This window comes from Takifugu flavidus, chromosome 2, assembly GCF_003711565.1.
Source record: "Takifugu flavidus isolate HTHZ2018 chromosome 2, ASM371156v2, whole genome shotgun sequence".
Classification (NCBI taxonomy): Eukaryota; Metazoa; Chordata; class Actinopteri; order Tetraodontiformes; family Tetraodontidae; genus Takifugu; species Takifugu flavidus.
The window spans coordinates 528,171-554,309 of NC_079521.1; the positions used below are offsets into that span (position 1 = coordinate 528,171).

The window sequence follows — 26,139 nt, forward strand, 5'->3', positions numbered from 1 at the left end:
TAAAAAGGTCCAAATGAGTTTTATTGACAGGGGAACACTCAAAGAAGACAGAAGCAGTCCTCCTGGACTGCAGGGAGCTCGGGAGACAGGTTCTGCACTTCTCAGGTCCAGCAGACGGCGTGAAGCCCTTAAACGTGCCGGGAAGACAGAGCAACAAAGCCGCAACACTCTGGCCCTGATCGCCAGGCGCTCCCTCCTCCAGGTGTTAATTGCCCACAGGTGCGCCTGCCTCAGCACCAGCTGCCGCCAATTGAGCTCCTCACGCCCCCTGCAGGACAAACCAGACACAACCCTGGACACCAACATTTAAGGGTCGTTTTCCTTCCACTTCTCAATCACCGACGTGTCCAACTTCACAGGACCTGCCCAAAGGTTCCCGTTTCTGTCATCCTCGCAAAAACGGACTAAAAGGACGCTTCTCCGGGTCATCCAGCTCACCTTGTCCAGGCAGCTCACTTTCTCTGTCGGGTAGACGATCTTCCCACAGCGGGCGCACTGAGGGTTCATCCTCGGAACCTCCTCCGCGGTCTCCTCCGCTTCTTTAAAACAGATATAGTTGCCGTCGCCGGCAGCCGAGCGCCACAAGTTCCAGCAAACGTTTGACAACCAGCAGCGACGACAAAATGTAGAGATACAAGTCAGTAGGAGACAGACGGAGCCTCTGTGGACGCACGAAGGAGCCGCGTCCGGGCTGGAGACTCGCTAATGCTGCGCTGACAACCACCGTCAGTGACAAGCTAGCGAGAGTTAGCTCACGAGACCGGAAACTAGCGACAGGAACCGGAAGTAAACAAAGGAGCAGACAACTTGGCATTAAAGTTTCATTCAAATATGCAAATAAAGAGTCAAATAACAAATACATTTAAACTTAACAGAAAATATAAGGACTCATCAACTTTCATTACATAAACTTCCTCATGCAAATATTTACACTGTATGATATTAAACTATTAGCATTACACAAATGTAATTTAAGTTATACTCAAAAATACATGTAAAATGTTTCGATCCTCAGTCACATAACACAAAGCAGATAAACACATAAGGGAACACAGTAAAGTTTCAAATTAAAAAAATCAAATCTAAGTAAAAATTAAATTGAGAATCTGTGACTGTGTACTGCGCAATCCCTTGCTTATTCTAAGCATATTCTTTTTATTTTAATTATTTCGTTTGCTGTTAACTATTGTCTTCCTGATTTAGGCGTAACGAGCTGCAGGTGCAGAGGATATATGAACATATGACTTAATAACATATGAAAGAGGATATATGAACATGTGACTTAATAACATATGAAAGAGGATATATGAACATGTGATTTTCCCAGTATAACACACAAACATACACACATCAGTATCAGTGTTCCAAATCCTGTTTTCTTTTTCTGCCAGCTCTTCCTCGAGCGATTACCCCGCATCTTGCACATGTCCCGCCCTGCTGAGGCAGAGCCGTACTGGGATGGAGCGTTACCACGGCGATCCAGCTCAGTGGGCTACATTGCCTCGGCTGAGGAGTACTACAGTGTGAAGTCCCGCAGTGAGCTGATGTTTGAGAAACAGTCTGGGAGACACGGACTGGTGACCCGAGTCACACACGCTGCCAGTACGTTTCCAGAAACATTTAAACACATGAGATATAGAAGCATAAGTAGCTTCATTTGAGTTCTGAGCTTTGGTGTCTGTGTGGAGCTGTGAAACCACAAGAAGAGGGAGGAGCCATCAGCTGTACGCAGAGATCAAGCCGGCTGTGGATGGAGCCACTACATCATTAAACACATGCGCAACAAGAACGACTACAATGAGCTCAGAGGGTTCAAACAGAGTCCTCAACCCAAAGTCTGATTTAAAAAGATCAAAAGTGGCGTAAATGTCTGGTCCTGACAGGAGAAGGATAACTGGAGCGGCATCGCTCGTACAGTAGACCGACTCTGCCTCTTCCTGGTTACCCTGGTGATGACCTTTGGCACCGTAATCATCTTTCTGAGGGGAATCTGTAACCAACCTCCTCATCTGCCCTTCAAAGGAGCCCCGCATGACTCCAGAGAGGAGAACCCACGCCTGCTGTGATGCTCACACACAGCCAGGGCTTTTTCCATCGCCATTGTTTCTCTGGGGAAAATGTTGCATTTCTTTATCTTAATAACAACAAATCTTTAGTTTGTTCTATAGGAGCTCCATATGTTTAGTGTCAGAGACTTCTTAGATTGTGTTCATTGCTGGCACATAAAGAAAAATGCTTTGATTTTACTAAAGTGACACAAACACATCTCAACACTGTTTTTTATATCCTCTGTATTATTTTGCGTCGTCTGTGTAACTGTTGTGCTTTATTTCTGCTGGCTTCTTTAATGGGATGTAAACCAGCCTGACATAATACCAGTTGGGTACTTTATTTTATGTTGCCAAAGGTTTAAAAACAGCCTGACAGAATAAGAAATTGTGAAAATTTAGAGGATGAATTATACCTGGTATCTGATCTTGAATGGCAAATTTATTTTTGAGTATTTTATAGGGAAGTGAAATAATGTTTGGACCTCTTATCAGGCAAAGAGAAAGTTGCTCTAAAAACACCACCTCAGGGGGACTATATCCAAAATCTCTCCCTTTACTGATGGGACGTTGAAACGTCAATACGCGGATTCATACATTTAGAACTGGACGTTGCACCAGAACTGGAAGCGCGGACTGATACATTTTTAACAGCGGTCCTGCTTCAGCCCTCCGGGGCTTAATAACAAAATACGAAAAATACGAAAATTTTAATTTTGGAAACATTGTTGTCGGTTGTTCGACTTGCCGGCTTTCGCAAAATTGCTAAATACGCGCTAGCATGCCTGTTTTAAGCTATCGTAGCGGTATGTTTTACCATGCCCGCGCCCTATAATCCGGAGCGCCTGATGTATGTGTTAAATACAGAAATAGCACCCGTAACTGAGGCTGCACCTTTTAATACGGTGCGCCCTTTGGTCGCGAACATACGGGATATAGATCATAGGGCACGTTTGTGCGTGATATCACTCCGCGTCTGCGCAACAACAACAACCTCCTATCTTTAGTATTGCTGCGCCAACTGGTGGTCTTTTGGGTTGAGGATAACGGTGATCTATATGTAGCTATATGTAGCTATAGCGTCATTGGCCTCCACTCCAGCCACTCCTGGTAGTTCCTCAAAAACACTGAGTTTTTAGTGGATGCACAATCTGTGGAAGCCAACATAGAAACTTCTGAAGAGCCAAAGTTCTTGCAACAAAAATATAGTCCCCAATTAGCTTGTTTTGTTATCACACGACCCCGTCCCCATTATCTTAAGAGAATATAAAAGAATGAGTGGAGACAGAAGAGAGAATGAGACGTTTTTGGCGCGTGTCGCTCTTGATTTAGTGTTTATTTTTGCAGTAAACTTAAAGGAGGCCTTTTCACTTTATGTTTGATTCCATTTAAGCTGATATTCCATTCTTGACATCTTTAAATTTACAGCATTCATGGGAGATTTATTTGGTCATTTTGCTTCTTTTTATTTCCTATTTCCCACATTTATTCATAGTTTTTATTAGATTGCAATAAATCCTATAACATTGAACAGACTGACTAAAGTCAAATGACCAGCGGTTCCCACCGATAGCCGTCATTCTGATGGGTTTTTGCTGGCTGCAGCTGAAATATTCCAATGCTCCATGTCACAGAGACAGTAAATACTAAACCCTAAAGATTCTGAAGGCATGATGTAAAATAGTAACGTATAATACAGACATTTGAAGAGACAATTAAGAGACTGTTTTCATGCTTCTAAGAGTGGCCGAGGAGCCATTTAGAACTTTATAAAGAAGCATTGTGTGATACCAGGAACTAATTTAACTTCAAGGCGAAGCTGCTTCTGCTTTGTCGACCATCGACTGATCTCCTGAAAGTCCACCAGCGCTTTTTAAAAACTGAATTCTTCATCTATGGAGGGAGTAGACGGCAGATGTTTCCACAGATGCTCTTCACCAGTGGTCATGAGTGATGCAGCAGATGAGCGGGAGGTGACTGGCTTCTACCAGCCATGACTCAATGTCTCCAGCCCATAGTCTGGATTCTCTACGAGAGCAGACAGCAGCTTCACTCCTGAATCCTGCAGCTTGTTGAACCTGAGGTCCAGTTCTCTGAGATGGGAGGGATTGGACCTCAGCGCCGAGGCCAGAGAGCCACAGCTGATCTCTGATAAACTGCAGTCCCTTAATCTAAATAAAGAAGGGAAACTTTCATAAGGTTATAAGTGAAACCAGTATTCATCTGAAAGGTTAATCAAAGGCATGATCTGTAAATATTTAATTTAGTTCCAGGTTAAAAAATGATAGTAATATGTAATTACCACAATTCCAACTTCTCAGGTTTGCACTGTTCCAAAGGAGAATATATATTGTTCTGGCCCTCACTCTTCCCAGGTTCTCCCACCTCTTTCCCTCCCATCTCATCATGGAGATCCATCTCACCTGTGGCTCATCTTTAAAGGCACAACCTGTCTTAGATGACTTCCTGTCTCCCTCACCATCTCCCTCCTCGTTGGCTGGTGTCTACCAGGCACCCTCACCTAGTTTTGTCTAATTTTGGTTACCATCTGTGGGCTTTTTCATTGTCCTTAAATCAATTTATCATGAATAAGTGGTCCCCGTGTGGCCCTCCCTCCTGAAGGAACTGGGCACAACACACACACTCAGAAAGTGTGAGGACCCTCGGATGGAATAATGGACATTTTTGAGAATGGTGTTTACCCCAGAGTTTCCAGTCGGCAGTTTGGAAAGTGGAGAAAACCACAGATCAGCTTCACTCCTGGATCCTGCAGCTGGTTCCCACCCAGGTCCAGTTCTCTGAGATGGGAGGGATTGGACCTCAGCGCCGAGGCCAGAGAGCCACAGCTGATCTCTGATAAGCTGCAGTCCCATAATCTAAATAAAGAAGGGAAACTTTTATAAGGTTATAAGTGAAACCAGTATTAATCTGAAACATTAATCAAAGGCATGATCTGTAAATATTTAATTTAGTTCCAGGTTAAAAAATGATAGTAATATGTAATTACCACAATTCCAACCTCTCAGGTTTGCACTGTTCCAAAGGAGAATATCTATTGTTCTGGCCCTCACTCTTCCCAGGTTCTCTCACCTCTTTCCCTCCCATCTCATCATGGAGATCCATCTCACCTGTGGCTCATCTTTAAAGGCACAACCTGTCTTAGATGACTTCCTGTCCCCCTCACCATCTCCCTCCTCGTTGGCTGGTGTCTACCAGGCACCCTCACCTAGTTTTGTCTAATTTTGGTTACCATCTGTGGCTTTTTCATTGTCCTTAAATCAATTTATCATGAATAAGTGGTCCCCGTGTGGCCCTCCCTCCTGAAGGAACTGGGCACAACACACACACTCAGAAAGTGTGAGGACCCTCGGATGGAATAATGGACATTTTTGAGAATGGTGTTTACCCCAGAGTTTCCAGTCGGCAGTTTGGAAAGTGGAGAAAACCACAGAGCAGCTTCACTCCTGAATCCTTCAGCTGGTTCTGACCCAGGTCCAGTTCTCTGAGATGGGAGGGATTGGACCTCAGCGCTGAGGCCAGAGAGCCACAGCTGATCTCTGATAAACTGCACTTAATCAATCTGAAAAATGCAGGATGAGGTTATTCGGTGCAGGTCTGCATGTTATCTGCGTCAGTACTAAACCTATGTTAGTCCTTAGTTGGGTCAGACCTGAATTCACGATATTAAAAGGAATTTTTTAATGTGGTGCATCACAGCAGTGTTGAGAACAGCCTCACTTCACCATCTTAGCAGCTGGTATATAGGTAGAAAAATGAAGACTGACCTGAGCCTCTCCAGTTTACAGTTTGGACTCTCCAGTCCAGAACAGAGCCGCTTCACTCCTGAATCCTGCAACGTGTTGGAGCTCAGGTCCAGAACCCTCAGATGGGAGAGGTTGGACTTCAGAGCTGAGGCCACAGAATCACAGCTGCTCTCTGATAAACTGCAGCCACTTAGGCTAAAATAACAATTATTTTGAGAGAAGACAAATAAAAATCAAGATGTACCAGAGCAAAACACAGCTTACAAGCAACAAACCTCTGGTCCTGCACCGGCTTATCTGCCGTATGTTCCTATTTTGGGTTCTTTCAGTGCGGTTGGACAAGATCTACACCGTATGTAAAGTGTGTAGGTCAAAATACCTTCCAAGTTTGTGAGACCACATTTCTCAATAGCACTCAACTCTTGTCAGGAGTTGGGACAAAGCGACCCACTCCTGACAGCTTGTGGGCGATGCTGCAGCGACCCTGCAATCCCTACACTCTCTGGTGAAACCAAATCAAAGGTTTTAGACACTGCTGGATGCTGGAAGGGTGGCTATAGTCTGGATGCATAGTTCCCCTGACTGCACATTTCTCCAACAATGATTGGCAGCTGGTGTCACTTGTTCTCCAGATGAGAGAAGGAAAGAGAGCCCCCCCACAGTGTGTTTGATTGCCCCACTGCAAGCTCAATGCTGCCAGAAAACATTGCAGGAGCATCAATTCCCCTCAGGGCATCAACAAGGACCTCAGGAAAAGGTGCAGCTGCCACCTACTAGAGACAAGCACACTGAGCTGAGATTCAAAGCCCTCTCCTCCCAAGAGAAGAGCTTGTTTGTTGGAGGCTCTTCTGGGCGATACCTGGTGCCACAGCTCCAGCTCAGCCCGTCTCTGGAGCTGAGGTGGAGCTTAGCAAGTTTCATGGTTCTCCACCACTTCCTCTCGCTGAGGACCTTCTCAGCTGGTGGTTTCTGCTCCACCTTCCAAGTTGAGCAGGTGATACTTCTGCATTCCTGCCACCAGTGTCTCTGCAGAAAGAGTCTTCTCAACTGTTTTATATTAGATTGTATAAAATTAGGATTTTTGGTTGATGTCTTAGATGTTGTTGACTAAGAGCAGGTTTTTCTTTAATAACATAGAAAGATTCGATGAGAAGAGCAAATGTATTATTTTATGAGCTACTTCCACTACTATTATATACACATACTTCCATATTGTCTTAGATTGCAAGCTGCATTTATTGCATCGTTCATAGAAAGTCATATTTGTGAGGAGAAAAACTCCAATAAGGTCATTTTCTTTAATGACCATTACAACAGAAGGAGGCGATGAACAAACAGATTTATATAAAAATGTGTGAAAACTTATGGATGGAAACCTTTTTAAAATGGTTGCATTGTGTAGAATCGGTGTAGAATCAACTTGTTGACTTCTGATTTGGACTCCAATGGAAGTGAGGTGCAACAATTGTGGACGCTGAAAGCTTCAGATCTTCATGAAGGTTTCTGTGGTTGGACTGACCTGCTGCCCCTTTAAGAGGGAGGCAGGTTTGGGCTTCTGGCTGGAATGAAGCCACCTCAGATGAGAATGACTGCAGGCTTTCGGTACCAAGGTTTAACAGGGCGCTCACTTCACACTTGGGCTTTTCTCTTTTTTGGGATGGCTTTTCTCAGGAGAGAAGGGGCATGGCACACTGCAGCAGCTTTCTTTTTGGGTTTGCTAGTTTTCCTTCTGATCTTTAAAAGACAGGAAGAACCATTTTTGATTGGTCTGAATGTTTGGGCGGTTTTGTGGCCAGCCTAAAATAAAACAAGACAAATCTACAACTGATACTTCCTTTCTAGTCATTGATGACCATCCTCACATGGGACAGATTTCCACAACCAATTTAATACTGCAAATCTGTCCTGTGTGGTCTTTTTTCTGAGAACTGTAACACTACGTTTATAACAAAGATCAAACATGTAAACATTTATTGTCTAACTAGTTACACCTGGGAAAGTACTGGATCATCTCTGACTGACCTGAGAGTCTCCAGCTCACAGAGAGGATCCTGGAGAAAACCACAGAGCAGCTTCACTCCTGGATCCTTCAGCTGGTTATAGCTCAGCTCCAGAACCCTCAGATGGGAGGGATTGGACCTCAGCGCCGAGGCCAGAGAGTCACAGCTGATCTCTGATAAACTGCAGCCACTCAGTCTGGATAAGGAATCATGGCAAGAAATGATCTCTTTTTGGAGGAAAAGTCATGTTACACTTGCTCAAAATCATTATTTTATTTCATTATTTAATCAGGGCCCTTGGAGTCAGGAGAGCTCTGGCCCCCCACTGATAAACTGGGATATTACAGCAACAACATAGTTAAAAAGTATCTATAAAATTGACTTTCAATGGCTCATTTATATTCATACTACCCTTCTCTTCTCCAAAAGTCAATGGAGTTTATCTTGAAGCCTTTCATTGTTTAGTTGTTATGTCGAAGATAAAAGAAAGCTGACCTGAGCCTCTCCAGCTTACAGAGAGGATCCTGGAGAAAACCACAGAGCAGCTTCACTCCTGGATCCTTCAGCTGGTTCCCATTCAGCTCCAGAACCCTCAGATGGGAGGGATTGGACCTCAGCGCCGAGGCCAGAGAGTCACAGCTGGTCTCTGATAAACTGCAGTACGACAGCCTGGAAAAGGAATAAATGGGGCAAATAAAAACACATTTCTAAATATGAAATTGAAGAGAAAAGCAGAAAATGTAAAGAAAATTAGAAAAGACTAACAGAGGCCTCCTGACCTGAGCGTCTCCAGTCTGCAGTTTGGATGCATCATTGCAGAAGACAGTAACTTTGCTCCGGCATCTGTCAGGCTTTTGTTCCAGCTTAAGTCCAGCTCCCGTAGATGAGAAGGGTTTGACGTCATTGCTGAGGCCACAACTGCCCAATGACTCGTTGAAAGAAAACTACCAGACAGTCTGTTGTGTATGAAACAAAAATAGTGAGTCAAACTTTGGGATTTCTCATCAACTTATCTGAGAATCTACCTCAACACAAATGTAGCTCATTTCCTGGAAAAGCTAAATTCAACACCGTAGAGCAACAGTTTGAACGACCATCAGATCTGAAATGCAACTGAATTATTCTCAACATTTGTCTTATTTTAGAACAGCTCATAATTACTCAATATTTAAAATGATTATAGCAAATGGTTTAAAGAAACGTGCATCTTTTTATCTGTCTATCGGCTCTTTGGATATTTTGCATTTCATCCAATTTGTACGATCGTGCGTCAAGTCTTAATTCAGCAATCCAATCGATGACATCAGAGTCTCTGGTTGCATCGATTGCCCTCAGCTTCTGTTATATCTGCCTGTTTCCCTTCAAATCATATTCACTGCACCTTTTGTTGCTAGTGATGAAGTTGCCACCTAACGGGTGTGGAAAGGGTCAAACAACTTTGTGGGTCACATAAAGGCTCCAAACGGAACCGCCACAAAGACCTAAAACACCCATTTAAACCAACGAGGCCGGCTGTTTTTACATTGAACAAATGAAGCAAAATAGTCACGTGTCATTAGTTAAAATGTCTTTTTCTGTCGTTAGAATACGATGTATACAAACAAACAAAAGTGATTTAATGACATGACAGTAATTTCATGATAGTCAGTTAACTTGTGGCTCCTATTATTCCTGCCTTATGTTGGTTTGTCTGGATTGACCTTTGAACTTATATCCAGCCAGTGTTGAACATTTCTGGATGAATTGTTGTTTTTAATTCATGGACGCTGCAATGGAGATAAAGAATTGAAGGAATGACCACTGGAGGGGGTATTGCTACCTGACATGATCCACTCGCTTGATTTAAACGCCGATGTCCAGCCCCAGAAATCTTTACTTACACGGCCTTCCTGCAGTTCCTCACAGCTGGAATCAGGCGACGTTGTCCCTCCACTGAGGTGTTGTACTGCTGCAGGTTCAGCTCATCCAGAACCTCCTCTGACATCTGCAGCAGGTAGGCCAGAGCTGAACAGTGGATCTCTGACAGTATCCTCTCTGATTTCTTCTCTGACTTCAGGAACTCTTGGATCTCCTGATGGACTGACTGATCCTTCATCTCCATCAGACAGTGGAAGATGTTGATGCTTCTGTCTGGGGAGAATTCACCACTGTTCAGCTCCTTCAGGTTGTTGAGGACCTTCTGGATGGTTTCTGGATGGCTGTCCATCTGATCCAACAGTCCACCCAGGATCCTCTGATTGGACTCCAGAGAGAGACCATGAAGGAAGCGAACAAACAAGTCCAGGTGGCCATTTTTACTTTTGAGAGATGTCATTAGTGCTCTCCTGAGGAAGTCATCAAGAGATGTGGCTGGTTCAGAATATTTTAGGAACTGACTTATAACCACTGTGTCTTTCCTGGTGTAACGGTGGAACATGTAGACGGCAGCCAGAAACTCCTGAACGCTCAGATGAACAAAGCAGTAGACTGATTTCTGGAAGATCACACTCTCTCTTTTGAAGATCTCTGTACAAACTCCTGAGTACACCGACACCTCGGAGACGTCCAGTCCACATCGCTCCAGGTCTTCTGAGTAGAACATGATGTTTCCTTTCTCCAGATGTTCAAACGCCAGCCGACCCAACTTCAGAAGGAGTTCTTTATCATCCCCAGTCAGTTCCTCTGGTCTCTGCTTTCCTCCATACTTCTGCTTCTTCCTCTTTATCTGAACCCTCAGGAAGTGTGAGTAGAGGTCAGTCAGGGTTTTGGGCAGCTCTCCTCTCTGGTCTCTGGTCATCATGTCCTCCAGAACTATAGCAGTGATCCAGCAGAAAACTGGGATCAGACACATGATGTGGAGGCTCCTGGAGGCCTTGATGTGTGAGATGATTCTCTCGGACAGATCTTCATCACTGAACCTCCTCCTGAAGTACTCCTCCTTCTGGGAGTCAGTGAAGCCTCGTACTTCTGTGATCCTGTCAACACACGAGGGAGGAATCTGATAGGCTGCTGCAGGTCTGGAGGTGATCCAGATGAGAGCTGAGGGAAGCAGGTTCCCCTGGATGAGGTTCACCAGGAGCACGCCAGCTGACGATACTTGTGTGACATCAGAGATGACCTGATGCTTGTTGAAACCCAGTGAAAATCTGCTTTCATCCAGGCCATCAAAGATGAACAGAAGTTTCCAGACAGTCAGAACTTCTGCTCTGATCTTCTGTAATGTTGGATGGAAAACATGAAGCAGTGAGAGAAGACTGTGCTGCTCATCTCTGATCAAGTTCAGCTCCCTGCATGAGAGCGGAAGCACCAGACTGATGTCTTGGTTCTCCAAACCTTCTGCCCAGTCCAGACTGAACTTCTGCACTGAGAAGGTTTTTCCAACGCCGGCGACACCGTTGGTCAGAACCACTCTGATGTGTCTCTGTTGCTCAGATAAGACTTTGAAGATGTCCTGGCACTTGATTGGAGTGTCCTGGACGTTCTTCTTGGAGGTTCTCTCAAGCTGTCTCACCTCATGTTGTGTATTCACCTCCTCACTTTGTCCCTCAGTGATGTAGAGCTCAGTGTAGATCTTGTTCAGCAGGGTTCCACTTCCTGCTTCATGAGTTCCTTCGGTCACATGTTCACATCTTCTCTTCAGACTCATCTTATGACCTTCTATCACCTCCTGCAGTTCACCACCCTCTGAAACAAACAATCTTTTAAATCCTTTTACAATTGTCATCTACAGCAGTAACACAGATGTCCTCAACTGGAAAATATTCTGTCATGTTTGAATGATCGAAGCAACAGTCGGGTCATGACCCATCTCACTGTCAGTTTAAATGTTATGTCTTCTTATGTACACCTATTCTTTTATTTCATTGGGTTTCAATGTAATTTAGTCTAGAACAACCATTTCCATGTCTTCCAAGAGTTTGCTTGGACTAAACAGCTGGTAAAAGCTGGATGATATTTAGAAAAACACATCAAACCTTCTCCAAACACATCATACTCAGCAGACCCATTGTCCTGTAAAGGTCACCTGCCTTCAACTCTTTAACACTTTCCAGAACTAAATGACTAAATGTTGCTAAATACTGTCTAAGCATTTAGGAAGGTCTTCAGAGGGTCCAGGGGTTCCAGTGGAACCAAACAAGAGCTCTCTGGATCTTCTCTTGCACATTGTAAATACACAAGTTGTTCCTTTATTCCGACCCAAAAGTATCTTATAAATACAAATGTACGAGCTCACGTGAGACGCTGTTGTTCAGGTCGGCGGTCTGCAGTTCAGTTCTCCGTGTGTTTTCACCCTCGGGACAGGAGGAATCTCCAATGGAAGCAGACCGTTTCTGATACCTGTCAAAAATGGGAATAGTGGTTATACATGTCTACTGGGCGTTAGCAACGCCTAAGAAAGGCTGCGTTCACTTCTACTTTCAGTTTGCTCTGACAGTTGAAGATTGAATGAACACTGAGCAAAAATATAAAGTTATTTACGTTCTAACAAGCTCGTTTAGTTGGAGAAAAGTGTATTTTAACTAAGTGTTTAGTGGCTTTTCCTCATTGTGAATTTATGTTAAAAATAAAAGTGCCAAATCAGGAATATAAACTCATAGAATAGAACAAAAGTTCTCCATTCATGCTCCAAATACAGTCGTCTGGTCTCTGAAACTGATCATTAAATAGCACAGAGGTCACGCGTATTCAAAAGCTTATTTCAACCATTTAGAAATGACTGATATTGTTGTCTATGGGTTTATTAGAACCAGGAGCCTTATAAATAGACTTTTTAATGAATTTTCATGACATGTGGTGGAACAGTGTGGCAGAACAAGCTGCACAGACCTGCCATGTCTTACCCATCCGTATCTAAATGGAGAGCTGGAGCACTCTGCAATGATGGATATTGTTGGGAAACTTTAAAATATATGCCTAGGAATTTTTGTGAGATGATGTTAACCCATGTAGGAGAAATGACCAGTTAAAAACACAAGCAATTTTCAGTTTTAAAAGATTTACCACACTAAAATTAACATGGGAGTTAATGGGAGCGAACGCCTGACATGTTGGTGCACCGTTTCATTAATTTCATTTTTCACGATAGTGGAGGCTAATACCCACAAAATGATGTTTTGTATGGTTGTGAAATGTTCTAAGGCAGAGTTATGTGGTTCAGAAAACCTTACTTTAAAGGTGAGCCTTGAGGTCCAATACCGAAGTTTTAAGGGTGCCACACAAACACATCATCACGCTTTAGTTTTCTTACATTTCCTCTGAACTTCTGAAGTATATTCCTCCATCTTTGGACTGGTCACTCTTCAGGGACACACAGCTGGGCACTGTGGACTCTGCTCTGTCCTCGTCCATCCTGAGGAAACATCAGAAATAGTGATGAGACTGTGATGAAGGTAAATAATCTGTAGAGGTTGTAGTTCAATAATCCCAATTCACTGCATTTTTATCAAACAGGATCATTTCTAATCCATTCTGGATAACAACTGAATCAATAAATCAGTGATGTCTCTGTATCATTTTCATGTTTTCAGAGTTTAAGCTGCTTTTTTAACTGTTCCCTGCAGTGAGAAAAGAACTGGCACCTTTTCCAGCCCCTCATCCTGCAGCACTGAATGTGCTCTAAAGTTCTTTCCAGAGCAAACGTCTCTGCACTTGCAGCAACATGTTGTAGTCATGGATCCGTGAGGAGAACCGGATACAGGAAACGCCCCCACTTTGATCCCAAAACCCAACTGGTGGCCAACGGTGGTCCGGCAACGACGGGGACGCTGGTCCATCGGGCCCACAACACTGGTTTTCCACAGGCCAACATGGTGAAAGGACTGTCTTCAGCTCAGCCAATAAATTATTGGTGCTACATAAACATGCTAGTCAGGACTTTTTAACTTCCCTCATTTGTTCCCCTCTTCAATTATTTCTATGATCCAAGTCCTCAAAGATCACTGCTCTATTTAAAATAGATGAAAGAAATGACACCCACTCCTGCATTTCAACATAGAACAATAAACCACTGTGAGAAAACGTGCAACATGAACCAAAATCCTGTTGGTGTCCTGTGATCCTGTGTGCATTTATTTACTTAGTTATTTTGAAAGTTTATTGTCTTAAATTGGTCCGGCTGAGAGATGCTAACTTGCCCACGATTAGATGTTGTTTGACAGGTAATACCAAAATATCCAGCTGTGACCTGGACTGTTGAACAGCTCTAATAACTCTAAGAGCTTTTCACCTGTCACAAAAAAGTTTTAAAATGTTGTTAATACCTGTTAAGACTTTCTAACAACGTTAACAGCATAGTACTCACTTTACACTCACCTTGTCGCTCTTCCTGCTTCGTCTGAACAGAATACTTTCACTTTTAAAACCGAATCAACAGCTTTATGGCGTATATATTACTACCATAAAAGTGTTCTTGGAGGGTTTAAAGTTCAAAGTTCTTTTAGGATCAGTAGCAAAGAGCAGAAAAATAAACTAAACTTCACTTAGAAAGACTATTCAACTATAACTAAAACCAGACTATAAGAAAGTTAAATAAGACCTCTTCATTAATAATGTATAATGATGTTTTGTGCTAAAACTAAATATGAAGTCTAGTTGAATTTTCTTAAGCCAAGAATTCTTCAGCTCTATGCAGCTCTTCAATAGTCACAAAAATGTTTTCAAATCTTGATTTTATCTCCAAACACAACTGTCAATTCTTTTCAATAATGCTCTTCGTTTCCACTCACCTTGTCGGTCTTCAGTCTTCCTGCTCAATCTGAACGGAATACTTTTACCTTTCCTTTTTCCTCTGTTAATGAACAACTTTATGGCTGTTGATTAATATTCCACGACTATAAAAGCATTCTGGGAGGGTTCAAGATTAAAAGTTGTTTTGCTATTTTAATGCCATAAATATGTTTTTGCATTTAAATGAAAACTGACTAACTTAGTTAAATGAATAAGATTTATGATGCTTGACAGATTTGAAAGACTTGTAAAAGCAGCATATTTCTGCAGCCCTGGAGTCCAGGAGGAGCAGCAGAGGTCAGAATGTGTCGGAGCGCGTTTAACTAGTGTCTGCAGTTCCACGCGTGTCCACCGGGTGGCGGTAAAGCACCACATGATATTTCTCCTTTTTGGAACTTCTTCAGCTGCGTTGAGCTTTAAATCTTCACCTGTCGCTCCCTTTAAGCTCTAAACGTTGCGGTTCTGTGTGTAGTTTGTTGGTTTGAATATTTCTGATGGATTCTGATGACGATGAGTGAAACTGTCAATGACCAATAGAAAGTTCGTCCATTGTTCTACTGCGTCACACATTTTCATTATTTATTGTCATTTTTGGGTCTAAACTGGACCAGTTCTGTGAGCTGTTTTGCTTTTTCTGTGGACCAGATGTTCCAGGCAGGTTCCATCATCGGACACAGACGGAGACAGGTCACGTGACAACAGTCAGCCTTTAGTTCTTTATTACAGGAGGATCTGGTTTATATACAGACACGAATCTGCAAAATACTAAAGAGTATATGAACCCAAAGTACTAAAAAGTCTACATACAGGCACACGCGTGTATTAAGTGTTCATACACACGTGTGCGCGTACGTGCACACTGTATATTCATCTAATAACTGTTAGTTTCTAAAACAGCAAAGTAGAGTCACTGAGGCACGGCTTCACCTCCTTTACACCGAGGTTTCACTGAGCAGGTGTGATGAACTGTTGCAGAAGGAAAAGCATGGAACATGTTAATAACCGGACACAACAACACTCAGGTTTATTGTCTGGACCTCGCCATCCCTTTGGGGAGGATCATCTCATTCTTCAGCTTTGAACTGTCAGAGTTCAAAGGTTTCATCCTTCCACAAGACCAGAAAACTTCCGCCCAACCTTCTGACCTCGAGTGTCGTATTTTCATCTCTTCAAAAATTATCATGTTGAACATTTTGTCTTCCAAATGAAAAAGAAAGAAAAATCTTCCCATCTGAAATTCGGGGCGAGACAATCCGAAAAAGGCAAGTATCTCCAAATATGAGCTTTCTGAGCGACTGATGTGAAGCTGGTGAAACCAGTTTGACGACCATTGTGAAACCAGGAGCAGTGTAAATGAGGGGGGGGGGGGGGGGGGGGGGGGGCAGTGAGTGGATGCTGCGTTCATCAAACACACAATAGTCAGAAGAGAAGAAGGAAGAACAGAAGCCCGTGTTCCTCAGTGTTGGTGTGGAGACGCCTGTTTGGAGGAGCAGGAAGCAGGCTGGACTCTTCCAGCTGGCTTTAATGCCACTTCTCTTCTGAGAACCTCCCAGCAGCTTTCTCTCCACCATCTTTTTACGCTGAAGCTTTTTGATCATTTCAGGTCAGATGTTCTTGGACTGAGGTTAAACATGTTTGTTCTTGTGCTCGGAGCGAACCGACGATCCTCTAAAGTCAGGCATCCTAAAGGTGGATGTTTTCTGAGGCCTGGAGGCTTTAAAGTGGCGCTTTCACCCACTTGTCCTTGTTCTGTTGGAAACTTGATCCAAAAACCTTTTCTGGAGCTTCATGTTCTGCTTTTTTGAAGGAATGAAATGGTTTCATCAGCGCTGCCGGGGGCTGAGCAGGCTTCATAAATCTGAAGCTCTGAGATCCTTTAAAGATCTCCTGGAATCAGCAGATGGGGGTTTGATCAAAAACTGTAAGAATCAGTCAAGCTATCAAATCTTGACTCAGTCCAAGCGTGAACCAGTCCATCCAGAGCTGATTATGGCTCAGCCAGGAGGAAAGCACGGCCTGGGGGGTTCATATGGAGCAGGCACACTCTGGCTCTATTGCTACTGAAAACAGCCCTTCAGCACAGCAGCCTGGAATACAGTTCTGGAGAACACCTGTTCCCAACAGAACCTGTTTAAAACGGGACCAGTAAAGATGCCCGGCGTGACCACGACCACGGGGAGAGAGGGGGGGGGGGCAGAGACAGGCGGTAACGCCGCTGCCCACCGATTCACCTGGAAACAACAAAAACCCCAGCAGCTTGGACCCAATATGGCAGCGTGTTCCTCAGAAACGCTCCTCAAACTCTCCCCACAGCTTCATTGCTAAACAGGATTTGGGTTTTTTTGTCCGTGCTAAATGGAAAGTGTTTGTCCTTTGGTGGTCCAACAGGACCACGATTTGGATGGATGGATGATTTGATGTTATTGAGAATAAAAACAGCTGAAAATGGAAGCAGAGATGTTTCAGAATACCAGAGTTCAGAAAGAGTTTCTAATCAAACACCGCCTGTTGGGAATGATGAATGGATGCATTTTTATTTAATTTAGACTAATTTAGACTAATTTTAACATCCTTTATGCCAGTTCCATAGAGCGTGCGCACACACACACTAGCAAAGATGATATCCAAACAGCCAAATAAATGGGAGTCAAAAGAAATCATTTAAAGCTCATATGTCAGAGTCAAGGTCGAGGGTTTTCTATGGCCCCCGGGATGATATTGATTTATTATTAGAACCGGCCCACAGGCCGCAGATGTTTTACACAGGCCAATACTACATTTCCCACAATGCAACGGTGACAGTCTGAGCGGGAGGTGGCTTCATTTCATTATTTATCAGTAGTCATTAGCATAACAGCAAAAGTTAACTTTCAGATACCCATAAAATGGCAAAAGGGAAGGTGGACACTGAGAACCGGGGGTTCAAACAAGGTGGGAGTGGGAGCACATGTTCACGGAGGCAGCTGGGAAACCTGGGTGTCTTCTGTGTGGAGAAAGGGTGGCGGTAATGAAAGAATATCATCTGAGACGCCATCATGAAGCTAAACACGCGGACAAAGACAAGAATATGGACATGGAACAAAAGCTACAGAAGGTTGAGGAGTTAAAACCAGGCCTCAAATCTGGACAGGCTCTGTTCAGAAAAGCCAAATCTCAAAGCGAGGCTGCTGTCAAGGCCAGTTTGATTCTGGCAGAAGAGATCGCTCAATCAGCCCGGCCATTTCCAGAGGGGGATTCCATCAAACACTGCATGCTTAAAGTTTGTGAGCAGGTTTGCCCAGACAAAAGGCAACTCTTTTGAAACGGGAGCCTGAGCAGAAACACCATTGTTGTCCCTCAATCTAAAAGAGCAGCTGGAGAAAAAGGGGAAAGATTTCATGGCATCTTCCCTGGCTGTGGATGAGAGCAGCGACATTAGAGGGGACTCCAGCCTCAACGTGACAGAGGAGTTCCTGGCGTTACGTCCTGTGCACGGCACAACCACAGGACAGGATTTGTATGAAGAGGTGTCAAGATGTGGAAATGAGATGGAGCTGCCTCGGGAAAAACTGGTGGGTTGGACAACAGACGGAGCAGCTGCCATGTGTGGACACAGGAGTGGACTGGTGGCCAAGATACGGGAGAAGATGCAGGAGGAAAACGTTACGGCTGAACTGACAGCTCATCATTGCATCATACACCTGGAATCGTTGTGTGCTGAAGCCCTGAACATGGAACATGGAATGTTCACCATCACGCACGCAGGGAACTTTATCAGAGCCAAAGGTTTAATTCAGCGCCAGTTCAAGGCGTTTCTGAGCCAGTGGCAAACGCAGCGTGGTGATTTGCCCCCTCACACTGAGGTGCGATGGCTAAGCCAGGGAAAGGTGCTGCAGAGATGTTTCCAGCTTCCTGAGGAGATCGGATGTTCTTGGACAGCAAAGGGAAAGACACGACTCAGCTCCCAGACCAAAGGTTCTTGTGTGAAACGGCTTTTCTGTGGGACATTCCGAGTCATCTGAATGCAATGAAGCAGCAGCTGCAGGGTCGGGGTGGTGTCCCCTCTGATATGTACAGTACAGTGAAGGCCTTTAGAACCAAACAGACTCTGTGGGAGGCACAGATGCACAAAGGAAACTTGAGCCACTTTCCCAGCTGCCAGACCCTGAAAGAGAAGCTCTCTACCAGCGTGTTCCCGAGCACAGTTTGCTGATTAAATGAGTGTTCTCGCCGCTGACTTCCCACACCGAGTCACTGACTTAAAAGCACCAAAAAGCAGGTTTGAACTGCTCAGCCGTCCGTTTGAGGTTGAGGTGGAAAGCTCAGCACCAAAGCTCCAAATGGAGGTGATTGAGCTCCAATGCAGTGATGCCCTGAAGGCAACACATGGGGCAGTGGGTGCTGCGGAGTTTGCCCGTCTCCTCCCCGACACACATCCAGGCTGCTCCAACGTTGCCTGTGTTGGGCAGCACAGACCTGCGGGAACAACTGCTTTCTTTGATGAAGCTGAACAAAACATCACACAGAAGTGGACTTCCTGCTGAACACCTTCACTCAGTTGTGAGGAGTTCCTCAGCTCAGAGCCGGACCCCCAACATTGATGAACTCGTCCAAAAGATGAGACACCACCAAGTATCAGCCTCAAACAAGTGAACATTAAGCTGCAATAACACATTTACAATTATTACTCAGCTCAAGTTTAAAAGTTCAATATTTTTCACTGCACATGTGCCTTGAAGAAAGTGTTGTTTTTGCTTAATAGATTTTTGCACTTTATGTTATTGTATTTCAATCCAATTATGTTCCAAAAATATTTCAGTTGAGTGAATAATAGAAAATTGCTGTTATAATTTTTTTCTTTGAAGTAAATTTAGCCCACTTTTGCTAAATGAGAAAATCTACTGATGGTGCCTTGAATAATACCGCTTCATTCATTTAATGTTCATGTTTTGGGGATTTTTATAGAAAGCAAATTTGTCTTTTGTGCCTCTTGAAAATTAAAAATGACTGACAGAGCCATAAGAAACTATTGCTTTATTTATCTGATCATGTTGGAAAATATTTGTTAGGTTTTCAGTTGGTTCAGTTTGGTTCACTAGACCAGGGGTCACCAACACGGTGCCCGTGGGCACCCGGTCGCCCGTCAGAACCACATGAGTCGCCCACCGGCCTGTTCTAAAAATAGCTCAAATAGCACCACTGAGCAATGAGCTGCATCTCATTTATTTTGTTTGCGATTCTTGTTTAAATCACACTTACAAACTGGAAATAACAACATATTAAAAAAAATGTTTAATATAAATGAACTATGACCTAGTATAGTTCAAAGGTCAGTATGATGCGCGTGACCAAAACGTAGCGTCTACGCAGATCGCTACGACCAAACAGCCGAGCGGGCGCAGCCAAAACGAGGAGACGACTGACCCATAAAAAGATGGCAGAAAAAAGAGAGAAGACACATCATTTTCACCACGAAGGTTTCTTTCTCCACAAGAGAAGAACTTCTCACACTACTGCCCCTAAAGACAACTACGAGGGGAGTTGACACATATAACGAGGGGAGTTGACACATATAACGAGGGGAGTTGACACATATAACGAGGGGAGTTGACACATATAACGAGGGGAGTTGACATATATAACGAGGGGAGTTGACACATATAACGAGGGGAGTTGACACATATAACGAGGGGAGTTGACACATATAACGAGGGGAGTTGACATATATAACGAGGGGAGTTGACACATATAACGAGGGGAGTTGACACATATAACGAGGGGAGTTGACATATATAACGAGGGGAGTTGACACATATAACGAGGGGAGTTGACATATATAACGCGGTGAAGGAGTTTTTGGTGGAGAAAAAAGTGCCGCTGGAAAAGCTGGTATCAGTGACGACAGACGGGGCTCCCGCAGTGAGCGGCCCACTACAGACGGGGCTCCCGCTGTGAGCGGCCCACTACAGACGGGGCTCCCGCTGTGAGCGGCCCACTACAGACGGGGCTCCCGCTGTGAGCGGCCCAGTACAGACGGGGCTCCCGCTGTGAGCGGCCCACTACAGACGGGGCTCCCGCTGTGAGCGGCCCACTACAGACGGGGCTCCCGCTATGAGCGGCCCACTACAGACGGGGCTCCCGCTAGGAGCGGCCACTACAGACGGGGCTCCCGCTGCGAGCGGCCCACTACAGACGGGCTCCCGCTAGGAGCGGCCGACTACAGACGGCTCCCGCTGTGAGCGGCCCACTACAGACGGGCATGCATGTAAGCTATGGTAGCGCTATGTTTTACCATGCCCGCGCCCTATAATCCGGAGCGCCTGATGTATGTGTTAAATACAGAAACAGCACCGTAACTGAGGCTGCACCTTTTAATACGGTGCGCCCTTTGGTCGCGAACATACGGGATATAGAACATAGGGCACGTTTGTGCGTGATATCACTCCGCGTCTGCGCAACGACCACAACCTCCTATCTTTAGTATTGCTGCGCCAACTGGTGGTCTTTTGGTTGAGGATAACGGTGATCTATATGTAGCTATATGTAGCTATAGCGTCATTGGCCTCCACTCCAGCCACTCCTGGTAGTTCCTCAAAAACACTGAGTTTCTAGTGGATGCACAATCTGTGTAAGCCAACATAGGAACTTCTGAAGAGCCAAAGTTCTTGCAACAAAAATATAGTCCCCAATTAGCTTGTTTTGTTATCACACGACCCCGTCCCCATTATCTTAAGAGAATATAAAAGAATGAGTGGAGACAGAAGAGAGAATGAGACGTTTTTGGCGCGTGTCGCTCTTGATTTTGTGTTTATTTTTGCAGTAAACTTAAAGGAGGCCTTTTCCCTTTATGTTTGATTCCATTTAAGCTGATATTCCATTCTTGACATCTTTAAATTTACAGTATTCATGGGAGATTTATTTGGTCATTTTGCTTCTTTTTATTTCCTATTTCCCACATTTATTCATAGTTTTTATTAGATTGCAATAAATCCTATAACATTGAACAGACTGACTAAAGTCCAATGAGCTGCGGTTCCCACCGATAGCCGTCATTCTGATGGGTTTTTGCTGGCTGCAGCTGAAATATTCCAATGCTCCATGTCACAGAGACAGTAAATACTAAACCCTAAAGATTCTGAAGGCATGATGTAAAATAGTAACGTATAATACAGACATTTGAAGACAATTAAGAGAATGTTTCCATGCTTCTAAGAGTGGTCGAGGAGCCATTTAGAACTTTATAAAGATGCATTGTGTGATACCAGGAACTAATTTAACTTCAAGGCGAAGCTGCTTCTGCTTTGTCGACCATCGACTGATCTCCTGAAAGTCCACCAGCGCTTTTTAAAAACTGAATTCTTCATCTATGGAGGGAGTAGACGGCAGATGTTTCCACAGATGCTCTTCACCAGTGGTCAGTGAGTGATGCAGCAGATGAGCGGGAGTTGACTGGCTTCAACCAGCTACTGACTCAATGTCTCCAGCCCATAGTGTGGATTCTCTACGAGATCAGACAGCAGCTTCACTCCTGGATCCTTCAGCTGGTTCTGACTCAGGTCCAGTTCTCTGAGATGGGAGGGATTGGACCTCAGCGCCGAGGCCAGAGAGTCACAGCTGATCTTTGATATACTACAGCGCTCTAATCTAAATAAAGAAGGGAAACTTTAATAAGGTTATAAGTGAAACCAGAATTAATCTGAAAGGTTAATCAAAGGCATGATCCGTAAATATTTAATTTAGTTCCAGGTTAAAAAATGATAGTAATATGTAATTACCACAATTCCAACCTCTCAGGTTTGCACTGTTCCAGAGGAGAATATATATTGTTCTGGCCCTCACTCTTCCCAGGTTCTCCCACCTCTTTCCCTCCCATCTCATCATGGAGATCCATCTCACCTGTGGCTCATCTTTAAAGGCACAACCTGTCTTAGATGACTTCCTGTCTCCCTCACCATCTCCCTCCTCGTTGGCTGGTGTCTACCAGGCACCCTCACCTAGTTTTGTCTAATTTTGGTTACCATCTGTCGGCTTTTTCATTGTCCTTAAATCAATTTATCATGAATAAGTGGTCCCCGTGTGGCCCTCTCTCCTGAAGGAACTGGGCACAACACACACACTCAGAAAGTGTGAGGACCCTCGGATGGAATAATGGACATTTTTGAGAATGGTGTTTACCTCAGAGTTTCCAGTCGGCAGTTTGGAAAGTGGAGAAAATCACAGAGCAGCTTCACTCCTGAATCCTGCAGCTGGTTCTGATCCAGGTCCAGTTCTCTGAGATGGGAGGGATTGGACCTCAGCGCCGAGGCCAGAGAGCCACAGCTGATCTCTGATAAACTGCAGCCCCTTAATCTAAATAAAGAAGGGAAACTTTTATAAGGTTATAAGTGAAACCAGTATTCATCTGAAAGGTTAATCAAAGGCATGATCTGTAAATATTTAATTTAGTTACAGGTTAAAAAATGATAGTAATATGTAATTACCACAATTCCAACCTCTCAGGTTTGCACTGTTCCAGAGGAGAATATATATTGTTCTGGCCCTCACTCTTCCCAGGTTCTCCCACCTCTTTCCCTCCCATCTCATCATGGAGATCCATCTCACCTGTGGCTCATCTTTAAAGGCACAACCTGTCTTAGATGACTTCCTGTCTCCCTCACCATCTCCCTCCTCGTTGGCTGGTGTCTACCAGGCACCCTCACCTAGTTTTGTCTAATTTTGGTTACCATCTGTCGGCTTTTTCATTGTCCTTAAATCAATTTATCATGAATAAGTGGTCCCCGTGTGGCCCTCCCTCCTGAAGGAACTGGGCACAACACACACACTCAGAAAGTGTGAGGACCCTCGGATGGAATAATGGACATTTTTGAGAATGGTGTTTACCTCAGAGTTTCCAGTCGGCAGTTTGGAAAGTGGAGAAAACCACAGAGCAGCTTCACTCCTGAATCCTGCAGATGGTTCCAACTCAGGTCCAGTTCTCTGAGATGGGAGGGATTGGACCTCAGCGCCGAGGCCAGAGAGCCACAGCTGATCTCTGATAACCAGCAGTGCTCTAATCTGAAAAATGCAGGATGAGGTTATACGGTGCAGGTCTGCATGTTATCTGCATCAGTACTAAACCTACGTTAGTTCTTAGTTGGGTCAGACCTGAATTCACGATATTCCAAGGAATTTTTTTAATGTGGTGCATCACAGCAGTGTTGAGAACAGCCTCACTTCACCATCTTAGCAGCTGGTATATAGGTAGAAAAATGAAGACTGACCTGAGCCTCTCCAGTTTACAGTTTGGACTCTCCAGTCCAGAACAGAGCAGCTTCACTCCTGAATCCTGCAACGTGTTGAAGCTCAGGTCCAGAACCCTCAGATGGGAGAGGTTGGACTTCAGAGCTGAGGCCACAGAATCACAGCTGGTCTCTGATAACCTGCAGCTCCTTAGGCTAAAATAACAATTATTTTGAGAGAAGACAAATAAAAATCAACATGTACCAGAGCAAAACACAGCTTACAAGCAACAAACCTCTGGTCCTGCACCGGCTTATCTGCCGTATGTTCGTATTTTGGGTTCTTTCAGGGCGGTTGGACAAGATCTACACCGTATGTAAAGTGTGTGTAGGTCAAAATACCTTCCAAGTTTGTGAGACCACATTTCTCAATAGCACTCAACTCTTGTCAGGAGTTGGGACAAAGCGACCCACTCCTGACAGCTTGTGGGCGATGCTGCAGCGACCCTGCAATCCCTCCACTCTCTGGTGAAACCAAATCAAAGGTTTTAGACACTGCTGGATGCTGGAAGGTCGGCTATAGTCTGGACGCATCGTTCCCCTGACTGCACATTTCTCCAACAATGATTGGCAGCTGGTGTCACTTGTTCTCCAGATGAGAGAAGGAAAGAGAGCCCCCCCACAGTGTGTTTGATTGCCCCACTGCAAGCTCAATGCTGCCAGAAAACATTGCAGGAGCATCAATTCCCCTCAGGGCATCAACAAGGACCTCAGGAAAAGGTGCAGCTGCCACCTACTAGAGACAAGCACACTGAGCTGAGATTCAAAGCCCTCTCCTCCCAAGAGAAGAGCTTGTTTGTTGGAGGCTCTTCTGGGCGATACCTGGTGCCACAGCTCCAGCTCAGCCCGTCTCTGGAGCTGAGCTGGAGCTTAGCAAGTTTCATGGTTCTCCACCACTTCCTCTCGCTGAGGACCTTCTCAGCTGGTGGTTTCTGCTCCACCTTCCAAGTTGAGCAGGTGATACTTCTGCATTCCTGCCACCAGTGTCTCTGCAGAAAGAGTCTTCTCTACTGTTTTATATTATATTGTAGAAAATTAGGATTTTTGATGGTTGATGTCTTAGATTTTGTTGACTAAGAGCAGCTTTTTCTTTAATAACATAGAGAGATTCGATGAGAAGAGCAAATGTATTATTTTATGAGCTACTTCCACTACTATTATATACACATACTTCCATATTGTCTTAGATTGCAAGCTGCATTTATTGCATCGTTCATAGAAAGTCATATTTGTGAGGAGAAAAACTCAAATAAGGTCATTTTCTTTAATGACCATTACAACAGAAGGAGGCGATGAACAAACAGATTTATCTAAAAATGCGTAAAAACGTATGGATGGAAACCTTTTTAAAATGGTTGCATTGTGTAGAATCGGTGTAGAATCAACTTGTTGACTTCTGATTTGGACTCCAATGGAAGTGAGGTGCAACAATTGTGGATGCTGAAAGCTTCAGATCTTCATGAAGGTTTCTGTGGTTGGACTGACCTGCTGCCCCTTTAAGAGGGAGGCAGGTTTGGGCTTCTGGCTGGAATGAAGCCACCTAAGATGAGAATGACTGCAGGCTTTCGGTACCAAGGTTTAACAGGGGGCTCACTTCACACTTGGGCTTTTCTCTTTTTTGGGATGGCTTTTCTCAGGAGAGAAGGGGCATGGCACACTGCAGCAGCTTTCTTTTTGGGGTTTCTAGTTTTCCTTCTGATCTTTAAAAGACAGGAAGAACCATTTTTGATTGGTCTGAATGTTTGGGCGGTTTTGTGGCCAGCCTAAAATAAAACAAGACAAATCTCCAACTGATACTTCCTTTCTAGTCATTGATGACCATCCTCACATGGGACAGAGTTCCACAACCAATTTAATACTGCAAATCTGTCCTGTGTGGTCTTTTTTCTGAGAACTGTAACACTACGTTTATAACAAAGATCAAACATGGAAACAGTTATTGTCTAACTAGTTACACCTGGGAAAGTACTGGATCATCTCTGACTGACCTGAGCGTCTCCAGCTTACAGAGAGGATCCTGGAGAAAACCACAGAGCTGCTTCACCCCTGAATCCTGCAGCTGGTTCCTACTCAGCTCCAGAACCCTCAGATGGGAGGGATTGGACCTCAGCGCCGAGGCCAGAGAGTCACAGCTGATATCTGATAACAAGCAGTCACTCAGTCTGGAAAAGGAATAAATGGGGCAAATCAAAACACATTTCTAAATATGAAAATGAAGAGAAAAGCAGAAAATGTAAAGAAATTTAGAAAAGACCAACAGAGGCCTCCTGACCTGAGCGTCTCCAGTCTGCAGTTTGGATGCATCATTGCAGAAGACAGTAACTTTACTTCGGCATCTGTCGGGCTTTGGTTCGTGCTGAAGATC

General features: G+C 44.3%; 1 protein-coding gene and 1 long non-coding RNA gene across 6 annotated transcripts in view; both read right to left on the minus strand.

Moving 5' to 3' along the window:
- Nucleotides 1-26,139, minus strand: part of LOC130517637 (NACHT, LRR and PYD domains-containing protein 12-like) — a 33,103-nt gene continuing 6,964 nt past the window's right edge. For 2 of the 5 annotated variants that reach the window (XM_057019671.1, XM_057019662.1), the window contains exons 3-12: nucleotides 13,040-13,141; nucleotides 12,026-12,129; nucleotides 9,693-11,475; nucleotides 8,592-8,768; nucleotides 8,308-8,481; nucleotides 7,835-8,008; nucleotides 5,834-6,007; nucleotides 5,455-5,628; nucleotides 4,751-4,924; nucleotides 1-4,219 (exon numbers count right to left, since the gene is read on the minus strand). In XM_057019671.1, the coding sequence (XP_056875651.1) occupies nucleotides 4,033-4,219; nucleotides 4,751-4,924; nucleotides 5,455-5,628; nucleotides 5,834-6,007; nucleotides 7,835-8,008; nucleotides 8,308-8,481; nucleotides 8,592-8,768; nucleotides 9,693-11,475; nucleotides 12,026-12,129; nucleotides 13,040-13,141 (3,223 nt within the window). In that variant the 3' untranslated portion in view covers nucleotides 1-4,032. Of the gene's footprint in view, nucleotides 4,220-4,750; nucleotides 4,925-5,454; nucleotides 5,629-5,833; nucleotides 6,008-7,834; nucleotides 8,009-8,307; nucleotides 8,482-8,591; nucleotides 8,769-9,692; nucleotides 11,476-12,025; nucleotides 12,130-13,039; nucleotides 13,142-14,516; nucleotides 14,804-26,139 lie in introns of those variants that run through there. The other 3 variants (XM_057019676.1, XM_057019655.1, XM_057019684.1) reach the window with 2 other exon arrangements.
- On the minus strand, nucleotides 21,274-25,756 carry LOC130517670 (uncharacterized). Its single transcript, XR_008947771.1, has 3 exons — nucleotides 23,757-25,756; nucleotides 22,672-22,845; nucleotides 21,274-22,140 (listed from the first exon to the last, which is right to left on the minus strand). It is a non-coding gene; the product is annotated as an uncharacterized LOC130517670 (long non-coding RNA).